The following is a 13,589-nucleotide window of genomic DNA, read 5'->3' as shown; positions in this document are numbered from 1 at the left end:
TTTCCACACTATATTGCCTGTACTTTTTCTGTTTTCAGTGAGCCTAAAAAGGATGAGGTCACATCCTATTATTTTCAGAACTATAAAAAGCAATTATTTTCAACTGTGCAGTAGCCCTTAGAACAATGACAACAAGAGTAATAGAATATTAACTACTCTCATGATATTTTTTAACTTTTAAATTAAAAATATATTTATTTTAATGTATATACAACTTATCCCCCATTGCCCCTCTCACTCATTGAATAGTGACAGAAAACAATGCCCTAATTATAACATACATAATCCAAAATCCTCCAAATTCTCACATTGGCTATATCCTAATGTATATATTCATTTTAACTTCTTCATCTTTTGACAAGAGATGAATGGCCTATTTCAGATCTTTAGTCCTCTAGAATTATGGTTTACCATTTCTATGATTTGAGAGCTAAAATATTTCCAAAAAATTTTTTTTTCTACAAAATTGTTGTATGTATCTTTCTTCTGGTTCTCACTTCATACTATATTAATTCATAAAGGTCTTCATAGTTTCCTTGAAACATTATCACTTTCATTACTTATTTTGGAAAAGTAGTATTCAATTACATTCATAAAGCATAATTCCTTTAGTCACACCTCAATATCCCCTATTAGGGGGGATACCCCAATAGGATATCCCCTAAATTTTCAGTTTTGGATACATGAAATTAGCGTTATAAACATTTTTTGCATACATAGATCCTTATATCTTAAAAAAATCTTTTTAGAGTTTAATCTAATAATAATTATCATAACACTATCATCATTGTAGTAGTGTAATTGAGTCAAAGGGTATATAGAATAATGTTTTAGGCATAGTTTCAAAATTGCTTTCTGGAATTGATAGATGAGTTCATTCATGGTTTCAGCAACAGTGCATGTACAGTCTGTTTTCTTGCGGTCTCTCCAACATTTTTTCATCTTTGCCAATCTGATAGACTCAAGGTAGAACCTTAAAGTCACTTTAATTTTCATTTCCCTAATTATTATTAATTTAGAGTCTTGTTCATATGGATATTGAAGCTTACATTTTTTTCTTTAAAAACTTCCCAAGACTAAATCCCTATTGAAAAGGATGAAAAGAACAAGATGATCAATCAATAAACAATTATTAAGTACCTTCTATGTGTAGGAACTGTGCTAGATACTTGAAATATAGAAACAAAAACAATCATAAAAATCAGCTGTAAGAATATAAATGCTCCCAATAATAATAACAATAGAAATGAAACTAAGTATGATGTAAACATGAAGAGAATTAGCTAACAATATTTGTGAGAGTATAAGGAAAAACAGTTTTTCATCATTACTCAAAGATATATAACAATGATGTAATTTTTATTTATTTAATTCTGTCCCAGATTAAGGTTAAATCCAAAAGTGTAGTGAACTCTTATACTTCATGAATTTTCCCTTATATTTCATGAATTTTTATTCATTAATACAAATAGAACCTCTGTTTTATCAAGTAGACTCTCATTTTTACTTGTTTATCATATAATCCAAAGGGGAAAATGCATATTTATTGAAATACAGAAATGTGATTGAAGTTGATTTTATATAAATAAGAGAATTTCATCTTTCAGAAAAGTTTTAAGAATTTCCTATCATTAAATGCTAATGCTTGGAAAGGACTTTTAAAATTTAACTAGTCCAATTCCCTACTTTACAAATGAAGAAACTGAGGGTTAGAGAAATTAGATTTTTATGTAAGGTTCTACAATATTTTAATAATGTAACCAAACCTTGAGTACAAATGTTCAGACTCAAAGCTGTAGAATCTTTCTGTATATTACCTAAGTCTGAAATAAAATTCTCAAGTCAGTAATTCAATAGAATGCAAATATCCAAAATCTGAATTTGAAGCAAATGTCTTCTTTTTTGATTTAAAAATATATAAATTTTCATGGGTTCTGAGAAATATCCTGGGTTTATAGAAACTTCTAATAGAAAAGATGAATAAATGTAATACATAGTCTTAAGAGTCTGATCTATTCGTTTAGAGTGTTCTACTTGGAACTTTCTGTTGCTTTGAGAAAAACAGTCTTCATTGTGAATTCTTGTAGCTTTCTTGCTTTGGCAGAGAATAAAGATCAGCATAAATTAGCAGCAAATTAGATTTTAGATAGCATTTCACCATGGTAAAAAGAAACAATATCAAATTTTCAGAATTTGTCCTGTATGCTTCATATTTTACATTTGATATAATGCATTCTATAGAGTATATTTAAAATGACTTAAAATTGAATCAAAACTCACCTTTTTATATTAGTTTTTAGAATTGGTCCCATGAGAAGGAAAAATAGTTTTGAAAAGGATTTAAGACTCTTTTCTTCAGAGTTACTGTGTTTTTTTTTATTGCAAATATTGACTATAGTAGATCATGAACTATACTCTCCACTGTCAAAGAAAATAATAGCAACAGTTAAAAAAGGAATATATATATATATATATATACATATATATATATATATATATATATATATATATATATATATATATGACATGTAATGTATTAATATACTTGTTCATTTGGGATATTTTTTCCCCATAGCAAATGGTTGGTTTCTAGAAAAAGTGGAAGTCATAGATGTGTCTACAAAAGAAAAATACTGCTTCCAGTGCAATCGGTATGTAGGTCTATTTTTGTATATGTGTTTAGGAAAACCAATTCTCATTATATGTGTATTTATATTATGTCTATATTATATGTGTGTTTTTCTGCTTAAGTACATAGAAAATAATCCTTTCACTTGCACTGGCAAGTAGCTCCAGAATAAGACTAACTACCATTCCTGAATTTTGAGGGGTTTAAGGTTTCTCTAGTATTGTTGTTTATTGAATTCAATCAACATTTCTTATCTTTATAATACCATTAATAACCATTTCATATCAAGTAGTCTTTACAAAGTAATATTTGCTGAGAAAACACAAATAGGAGCTCTCTATAGGAGACCACTATAGGAGCTGCACTATCCTAGTCTCTGGAGGAAATGGACTTACACTTCATGGAATGATTACTATCCATTTGCCCATTAAGTTGACTGCTGGGTCTGATCCATATATAGTAAAGTTGTTCCCTTTCTTGCAGGGCTGTTGTATTAGCTCAAGTCAGTTGACTGCTGGTTAAGATCAAATGTTTCTCTCCTCAGGCTGGGTCTTCATTTAGTTTCACTGTTGAAGTTACTGGAAGATTCTTATTTGGACTCTAGTGGCTGGAATTATGGCGTATTCCAACTTTCAAAGCTTACGAGTTGTACAGTCTGTTCTGTTTCTGTTTTGCATACTCATTCATCTAGGATCTGGAAAGAGTGCATAAAAGAGAGCTTAAAAGATCAGTGCATCTGTTCCCACCTAGACACTTAAAGCATTTCTTCTTCTTCCTCATTTGATAGCAGTCTGGGAAGAAAGAGAGCTTTTCTCTTTAAGCTTTTTTCTGGCTCAGAAACCAGTTAAAAAGGCTTTTCTCACTACTTAGTGAACTCAGAGGAGAAAGTCAGGAGACTTGAACATGCTTTGAATCAGAGAAGGGAAGGCTCTCTACATCTTGTACTTCTTGTAGTGAGCTCCATTTGGCCATGAAGCATGGGGAACACATTGCCTATAGTCTTAAAGACTTTACTCTCTGTAGTCAGCCCCCTCCCTCCCTTTCTTCCTCTCTTCCTTCCTCCCACTTTTTCATATATTTATATATATATATATATACACATAATTTTTGTTGATATAATATAGATATGAACAGATATGATATAGCAACATATCTGCATAGATATATTTACATATGTACACATATGTACCTGTGGATGAACATGTCTGGTTTGTACTCAACACAGTGCTCTCTCTATAACCTGAGCATTTCTAGCCCTTACCATAGCCTAGACTACATGAGCTTTTTATTTCAGGGCATGAATAGTCAAATGAGCATATCTATGTCATTTTAACAGGCAAAAGACAACAGTCCCAAGTTTCCTGGGTCCCTGAGGAACCTACTCACTTTTTCCACCTTTACTCTCATTTTTGGTACCCCTCAGATAATGTTTTTCCTATCTCTTCCACTCAGTTCTTCCTACCACCAATACCTAGAATCAGTGACTATCAGAAAGAAAGTATTGTGCCATTGAATGAAGGAGTTTTGACTGAGGATTTTTGTCATACCCTCTGCTCCACAAACTAAGGAAGGTGGTGCTTTTGAGAAGTGCTCATTAATGGACAGGAGAACACATGCAGAATTATCTCAGGGAACCTCTTGCTTAATAATTATGGAGCATAATGGTTAATCAGTAAGTGTCTTTGCCAAGGATTGCCTAAAGTGGCAATAAGTGCTAATAAGTAATAACCAATTTTCTAGAAAATGGATATGAATAAAAAGAAAAGAAGGAAAACAAAGGAGAAATGTGAGTGGGATACGGTGAAAGGTGAGAAATTTAGTGGAAATTCAGACCATTAAAGATTTGAAGAAATACATTTTATTTTACTTAGTTTCATTGTATTTAAAAATTTTCATACATACATATGTATATTATCTATTACATTACTGGTTATTAACCTTCATTCTCAAAGAGGACCAAAATAACACCATCGTGTTAGAGTGAAGTTTGATACACTATGAGGTTCAGACCAATATGAACTCAGAATGCTCTGCCATAAGTTGGACACCCTATGAATATTTGGGATGATATTATATTGCAGTTACATATATATATATATATAAATTATACACAAAATTATATATGTGTATTTATATATATTATGCACACACATATATCAAACATAATTATACAAAATAGCATTTTACACAGTTAAACTCAATTCAACTCAACAAACATATATTGAGTACCTCTGGTGAGGTGTGCTAATGAATGAGTGAGGTTCCTTCTGCCCATAGAGACGTGCAGGTTCTAAAGTGAAAGAATTCACTAACCCCAGAGGCTATGGCAAGAATAGGAAGCTTTATTGAAAAACACCAAGAAGCATTCTCTTGATAGGCATATTTTCTCAATGGAGAGAAATCTGCAAAGAATCAATTTCCAGAAGACCTATTTATGAGTAAATCTAGGGGAAGTTTGATAATTCTCAGTTGAATGTGAAATCTTATCTGGGATTGTGACGTCCTGAATGATCAATAAGAGTTTGATTTGCTCTTAAATGGTATAGCTGTATCACACTCTGAAAGGATGTGAGACCATTTGGCATCCATAGCTCGAAGAGAGACATAGTTTTTGTGATTTTACATAATTTTACAGAGTTCACTCAGGTCATACAGAATTCACTCCCCTCACCTCCAATAAGCAGGTAACATGCTATTTCATAGGATGTAAAGATTAAAAGAATCCATCCAAGAGCTGCATTCAAGGGGCTTACAATCACTCAATTTCCCCAAAAGTCCTGTAAAAAAGGTTTTCCTATTTTATATATTGTCAGTTTAAATAAATTTTAATAATTTGTTAAAGTACTTCTTCCCTAGACCTCAAAGAGCTAGGAAGCTTAATTTAGATGCTTTTTAAATTCATGGATAGAGAGGCAATATGGCCAATGGATTGTGAGTAAACTTTAGAATAAAGACTTACTTCAAATCCCCTACTGATACATATAGACTGCATGACCTAGAGAAAATAATTTAATTCTTGAATTGGACAGGCAATTTCCTAATTCCATAAGTTGTAGAAGTTCTGATCTACTTTGATAGAAGGGATTTCTTAATTGAGAATTCCCTTTACCAATGAAATAATAAATACTTGTCCTCCCCTACTTCCCCCCCCCCCAAAAAAAAAACCTTAAAATTTTCTGAGGACAAATTTAGTTAAGCATAGAAAAATTTATCACCAGTAGCCAGGTAATGAATTCTTTGACCTTAGTGAATTATGAAAAAGAAGAAAAAGTAGCAAAAATAGACCAATCCTATATATATATATATACTTACTATTCTTTAGTGGTAGAATCAGAATCCTATTTTTAAAAATCATATTAAAAAGTCGTTAACAGTCAACAAGCATGTGTTAAGTGTCTGCTACATGCCACGAGTTATGCAAAGGCAAAAATGAAACATTCATTTTTATTTGGGGGTAGGGGTGAAGGAAATATATAGATATCTATACAAAATATATGCCAACAAATACAAAATTATAGAGGAGGAAAGATGTTATAGGGAGAGTAAGGAAACCCTTGTACGTGACATTTGTGTTTTGAAGGAAAAATGGGGTTTGAAGCACAAATCAGGATGAAGAGTACTGCAGATCTAGGAGACAACTAGTACAAACTTTCCCCACAGAGATGGGAAAAGGAATGTTGAGGAAAGGTAATCTGGTGGGATTGCATAATATGGGAAAGAGAATATTATATAGCAAGGTTAAAAACTTAGGTATGAAGGGTTTTAAAACTTTGACAAAGGGTTTATTATGGACAAAGTCAGGCTTTAACACAATTATCTTTAGCAGCAATTTAAAAGATGAAATGGAGAGGAGGTATTTCAATAGTTTAAAGCAAAAAGCAGAGTAGTAGCTATGTGAATAGAAAGTAAGGAACTGAAGTAAGAAATGTGGATGTAAAAAAAAGAAGAAGCAGTAAATAGAAAATACAAGGTGAGTGAGAATGAGAAATACAGGATAATTCTGCCATTGTGACAGGAACACTATAATGTATTGGAAAGGACCTGGAAAGTAAATAAAGTTGACTTTAGATGAATTTTTTAAAAAATTTCTATTATGGGTATGTTGGAATCTTTACAAAGTGTTAAGCCATTAGAGTTGATAGAGACGATAATTATCTCATTTAGCATGGTTCAATATGATTGATTTGATCTTAGAAGGAGATATTTTGGGCCAGAACTTGAAAAAAGGTACTAAATACAACTGATAGAAGCGATGCTTGTGTTCACACCTTTAGAGAGCTCATAAGTATTTAAGTACTCATTGGAGTTCACACGTTTGAGAAATTTCAGGGTTTAGTATGAGATATCCGAATTCACACCTCCCTTGAAGTTTTTAGGGCCAGAGAGCACTCTGGGAGATAACCCATAATCCCATTCTCTCAGAGGAGGAGTTAACCTTTGGGAGATCATATATAGAGGAAGCTCTTAGAGCTTCAAGAGAGTTACTTGGGAACATTCCCAGGGTCGGAGAGGAGCACTCTGGGAGGAAGGCTACAAACCCTCTCTCAAAGGCAAGAGAAATTCATTGCATCTTCCTCCTTGGTGCTGGCTGGAGTCTGAAGGACAAACCTTTGGATTTGGAGACATTCGGAACCAAGCAGAGAGATAGGCCTGAGCTAACCGGGCTATATTGAAGGACACAATAAAAGATCTGAACTTTTATCAGCTGGCTGAGATTTGGGGTGATTGTAACTGAAACTAAAGCTGCTTCCAGAAAGCCTCCCCAAGAAACCCTCTCTCCCAGAGAGAACAATCTTATATTTTAGAAGAAAAACCACCACATGGGTATATTATGTTGCAGATACTTACAGCACAACTAATATAAAATTTATAATAATCATTTAAAGATGAAATCCTGGAGATTTAGGAAATAGCTTAGGGCAAGCTATAGAAAATATAATTTAAACCCAAAGAAGCTAATGAGATCACCAAGAATGTGAATGTAAATAGAGAAGTTCTGTGATTTAGCACTAAGTTGTGATAGACAAATAAGAGAAGAACTCAGAAAGGTGCCATTAAAAACCTAAATGAAAGAAGTATTCAGGAGAAGACAATAGTTCATAAATTCAAATACTACAGAGGTTGAGGGTCAGTGTTTCAAATATGACTTTTACATGGTGATCAACAAGCTGAGAGAACTGTATCTATGTCAGTTGGTAAGAACTTATTAATCACCTATGTGTTATATGCTGTGCTATGCAATGGGAAAGACAAAAGTTGCCTCTGTCTTCAAGGAGTTTAAATTCTATCAAGGAAATCAATATATAATTTACAAGTATGCATGAAATTAATAAAAGGATAACTTTTTGAGTTTTTTGATGTACTACCTATATGACCTTGGGCAGTTTTTTTTTTTTTTTTTTTACTTCCTTAAGTATCAGTTTCCTCATCTGTAACAAGAGGCTGTTAAACTAAATGAACTCTAAGACCATTTTCAGATTCAAAGTCTGTAATTCTATATACCTTAATATTTAATAACTTCATTTCAATGCAAAGATCATCTTGAAAAATATAAGCATAAAATTAAGATATGAAAAAGGCCAAAAAATTTCAGATTATTGATAATCTTCATAATACATCATTTTCATTATTTTTTAACAAGCATCAGAAGGCATGCCTGGCAAAACCGATAAGCATCATAAAAATTAAGCCTTAGATCAGAATTTGCCTTTTTAGATACAACAAGGGTGATTGTCAGAATAAGCTATCTACATATTTTCATATCATTTATTTAGTAAAACACTAAGTGAGATAAAAGAGAAGATATTATCTCTAATAACATTTGTGTAGCCCAACCTATTTAAGCAAATTTTGCAGGAATAAAATAGAGCAGATTTCTTATTAATAATAAGGCCTAGAAAATTTTCATCATTTAAAAAGAGTTGATGAAGTTTTTAGAACAAATTCTAGAAAGAAATTTTAGTACATCAAGGTATTCTACCTTTTTTCTCTGGTAAATGTCACAGTCATTAGTGATGCTTCATTAGGGTTTTCACACCTGTTAGATTTTAAGTATCAAAATTGAAATACTGACAAGTTTAAAAATAGCTTGTTTGTACAATAATGTACAAATAAGTCAATTTTTCTTTATATTCTTTGACAATTAAATATGTCATATCATTTAAGTGTAGCATGTGTGTTGGTCCAAAATTGTCCAGTCTCCAAGAAAGAATGACTGAGGTAGAGTTGTAAGCTAATAACACTTTATTAAAATGTCCATGATAGCATCTTCTAATGGAATAAACCTCATGTCTTCTTCTGAGATGTCTTTGGTCCCCAGGACTTTGTTTTTTGTTTTGTTTTGTTTAGATATGGATTGACACCTACATATGTAAAAGAGGCATGATAAAATATAAAATCTCACTGATTAGTAGACTTTGTTCTTGAGGGCCAAAAATTAGGATGGGCAAGGCAAGAATAATTTCTAGTGATCAAGTGGTCATAAGATTCTTACTTGCTCATGTTGGGCAAGAGAAGGTTGTTTGGAGGTAGAAAAGTAAATTGGGAGACTTTCCAAAGAATCAAAGGTCTCCTATTCATCCTGCATTTAGACATGAAATTTGAGTAAAATAGCATGTTGATATTTTTGCCAACATTCTTGTGATTCTGAAGTGAGCTTCATAACTAGTAGTGAAATATTACAGTAAAGTGAAATATTTAAGTTCTTCACCTTATCTTTCTATTCCACACAATACTTATTGTAGGAATACAGACTGTTTGACCTTGAGGTGGGTGAGGGGAACTTAATTAGGCAATGGGATATCTGCTTTCAAGCATTTGTCAGATTATTAGGTGGAAGGCTATTATACTTGTTCTTCTTAGCCTCAGGGCACAGAATTAAAAGATAGGGATCCAAGTTCCAGAGTCTTGATGTCAGACAAACACTTCCTATGAAGCAAGCCTATCCCAAAGTGGAAAAGGCTGCTTTGGATTAGCCACATTTCCCTTATTGAAGCTCTTCAAGAGAAAGCTGAAAGGCTAGTTACTGTGTAATTCAAAGATATTCAGATAGATATTGTTCTAGCGGACTTCTGAAATCTCTTCCAACAATGATATTCAATGATTCTGAGAAAGTAATTAACAAGAAACTCTTAGGTTCTTTTGAACCACTTCCATTACACTGCATTCCTGGAAACAACATTCTGAGATAGTGTCATCCAGAAAATAGAGGGTTACATCAGTCATTTTGATGCAAATACTGCTGTAGATACTGATGCAGGTATCAACTGCAGAAACTACTTAATGAGCAGATAAAGAGGGTGAGAAATGAATTATGGGTGCTTCATTAAGCAGATGCATGGGCTGATTAGGCTGAATAGGACTGATATGTGAAGCTGAAAAAATTCATGACTGCTTATATCTTGTTACCAACTTAACTCAGAACATCTCCTCTTCTCAACATGGCTTATTAACTTTCTCAACTAACAAGTGGCCCTAGGGTCATTTTTACTGCTTCTGGCTGACCCCCTTGGTTTAGCCTTATTCACAGATGCTAAAGTACAGGTGTTAAATGTCTCATTAACACTTTTCTTCTACTCACTCTGGGAACTATATGTCCCTAAGTATCTCTCCCAATTTTTCCTTAGTTCTTTCCTGCCATATGCTCTAAGCCTTGATGTCTTTTCTTTGAAGTTTGCTTGCTAGCTCTAATTTTTTTTAAAAATGGGAATTAACACTTTGTCCCAGCTGTGGAAGGGTACTGATTTCACCTAGGGTACAATGAGAGGAGGTAGTGAGGCAATTTGACTATTATAGGAGCCCAAACCTTATTTCTTCTGTAGAATCTGAAGCAAGTACATAGACAAAAAGATTAGGTTTAGCAACATAAACATGTCACTTCACAAAGTGCAAAAATCCTTCCCTTGTCTCCCTAACTACTTACTAAAAAAATAACAATTTGCTATTTAAAAAAAATCAAAACAACACTGCTTCTATTGCTACTGCTACTATTGCTACTACAAAGTACCAGAGTACAATGTACTCACCAGAGGGTGTGTTATAACAATAAAAATTCTTCTTTTGGCAATTTTGGTTTATTAAGGGTTATAGATAAAATGGCATTTGAACTCTCAAAACATTTGAGTACTAATCTTGTTTTTTTTTTTCTTTTTCTCCTAATCTAGGTGGCTTACTGAAGATGAGCATGATGGCCTCACTATTCTAAAACTCTACCCATAAATTTGTTTTTTTCTGCATTCAATGCATTTTTTCAAATTCCTTTTGATTTGAATCCTCATATTTCTTTGTGTAAAATTATAAAGGCTTTATAATTATTATAGATGAATGTCAAAATAATAACAGCTAGCATTTAATATTACCAGCAGCATTTAATGCTTGTTGGATATGTAATTCTTCTACAGGGAACATTAAATAGTTGGACTAGAATAATTTGTAAATAAACAGACTTAAAACACAGTAGTGACTCTATCCATGCATGGCAAATACACTTAAGCAAATCAGTCAATTCATTTCCCCTCCAAAATATTGTGTTTTTTTTTCCTCAATAAGTATGGATTGTCCTCATAGTCTTTAGCAAAATAAAGTGGGGAAACAAAACATATTCTTACTTATATGTGTGATATAGCTTTCTTTCTAAAGAATTTGGTTTAATCCATTCATTGCAAAATAAAGATAATAATAACAGCTACTAAATATAATATTCTGTAAGTTTTGCAAAGTACCTTCCATATGCTATCTCATTTTATCCTCAAAACAATCTGAGAATTAAGTACTATTATTATGTCCATTTTGCAGATGAAAAACTTAAGTTGTGGCCTTCTTAGGTTCACATAGCTATTAAATTTCTGAGGTTAGATTTAAATTCAGGTCATCCCAACTCCAGGTCTAATACTTTCTCTACTCTTACCAATATAAAGGAAAAATGTATTAAATTCCAAATTGTAAATGCATTGAAGTTGTGATTTGACCAGTTCCCTAGTGTTCTTATCCAGGCTACTCTCCTTCATGTTAAGTGCTCTAAAGTATTGCTGAGATGTATGAATCTTTAGGGCTGGAAGGTACCACTGGAGGTCAACTAATCTTCAGTAATTATTATAGGTATAGAAATTGATGCCCACAGAAATTAAAATATTTTCCTATGATGATAGAGTAAATAAATGAGCTGCTCTGCACCCGAGGTTTTCTGATTCCTAATCCATTATTTTTCTCATTGTATCATGTTGCTTCCTAATATAAATGATTATTACTAAGAACAATAATTATGTCATTTTCCTCTAATTCTTTGATCATTATAATATTTTTCTTTCATCAACTTCCTAGACTTTCTGGTAAATAATAAAATCATTCCTATTAAGAGGAAATAATCATTAATATGGTACTTGTGATGTGCCAGGCCCTGTGCTAGATGCTTTTTTAAAAAAATTATCTTTTTTTGATCCTTACAGCAACCCTGTGGAAAGGTTGTTATTATTATCCCCATTTTACAATTGAGGAATTTGAACTAAACAGGTTAAGTGACTTGATAATGTAGCTAGTTAAGTATCTCAGGCTGGAGTTAAGCTCAGGCATTTCTGACTTCATGCCAGTGCTCTATTTACTTTGCCACAAACTATTTTCTGTTAACTGCCATGTATAATCAATAGACAAGTCCAATTTCACCTTGACAATATCTCTAATGTATCTCGCCTGTTTTCATTTTGACTATACCTATCTTAGTTCAGGACATCGATTGATACTATGATGATACAAAAATAATTTCCTGGTCTGCTTGAATTTCAGTCTCTTCCTTTTTCAATCCATCCTTCAGGATGAGTAGAACTTTTACATATGTTCCTGATCCTTCACTCATGACTGCTTGCTAACTAGAATGTATAATGTTTGTCATGTTCTTGAGGTCGATTAACAATCTAGTCTCAATCTTTCTTTAAGTTGGGATCTCTTAACCTGGCTTCTGTGATTCTTTTTAAAGTTTCTCTTATATTTTTAGTATATTGTTTTGTGAACATGTGATTTCCTCCCTCCCCCATTAGATTATAAATGCTTAGAAAGACAATTTTGAAGGGCATATGATGAAAATGTTATTTACCACCAGAGAAAGAATTTATGGAGTCTGAATGCAGGTCAAACTATATTTTTAAACTATATTTTTCTTGTTTTTTTTTTTTGGGGGGGGGAGGGAGGACAAGGAGAGGAAAATCTGGCTTCTTTCATCATATGACTAATATGGAAATAAGTTTTACATGATTGCACATGTATGATATAGCAAATTACATGCCTTCTTAAATTTAAAACAATTTTTAAATGAGTGTCAAAAATTCTTTTTCATGTTATTTGAAAAATAAAATGTTTTTAAAAAGAAACACATGGAGAGCATGTCCATGTCATATTTAGTTCAATACTCTCAATACTTTGTACATAATAGATATTTAATTAGTATTTGTTGTGAACTTATCCTAACTAGTTTGAGCTCAAAAAAAGGAAAGCTAACAAAGATTAACTTTCCAGCAAAATTCCTAGTACTTTCTATTCTCAATCAAGCTAAAAATACTCTGAGAACATCCTTTCTAACCGGAGGCTATCAAATTTGCTTTTCAATATGATTGAAAATAAGTGGTGAAAAAGGAAAACAATCCACTATAAAAATGACCAGAATATTCTCAAAATCTTGAAGATTTGTTCATCTGTTGTATCTTAATAAATTTTTTTGACAAGGAAAATCTGTAATTCCATTTTACCTCTTTTCCTTTACCTTCCAAGAATATATTTTGAATAATGTAGGACCCTATACTTGGAAGCCAAGATGGACGAATTAAAAAAACATACTAGATGAATATTTCCAGCATTCCCCTTCAAACAACTTTAAAATAAAATATTAAATTAAATTCTAAAATATTATTGCCTACAAAAGATCAGGATAAAACATTTTTTTTAGCCCACAACAGCAAAGAAGATGAGAAGTCTA

The 13,589-nt window shown here is 32.4% G+C and overlaps 1 protein-coding gene across 1 annotated transcript in view; it reads left to right on the top strand.

The window, feature by feature from the left end:
• The window catches only part of RP1 (RP1 axonemal microtubule associated), a 582,455-nt gene extending 571,139 nt beyond the window's left edge, over positions 1-11,316 (top strand). The window contains exons 57-58 of the mRNA XM_031946393.1: positions 2,576-2,651; positions 10,792-11,316. Coding sequence (XP_031802253.1) covers positions 2,576-2,651; positions 10,792-10,846 — 131 coding nt within the window. The 3' untranslated portion in view covers positions 10,847-11,316. The remainder of the gene's footprint in view (positions 1-2,575; positions 2,652-10,791) is intronic.
• Positions 11,317-13,589: the final 2,273 nt, after the last annotated feature.

The sequence above is a fragment of the Sarcophilus harrisii genome, chromosome 1 (assembly GCF_902635505.1).
Source record: "Sarcophilus harrisii chromosome 1, mSarHar1.11, whole genome shotgun sequence".
NCBI classification, from domain to species: Eukaryota; Metazoa; Chordata; class Mammalia; order Dasyuromorphia; family Dasyuridae; genus Sarcophilus; species Sarcophilus harrisii.
Note: the sequence above shows the minus strand (reverse complement) of the source record. Positions and strands in the feature narration are given on the sequence as shown.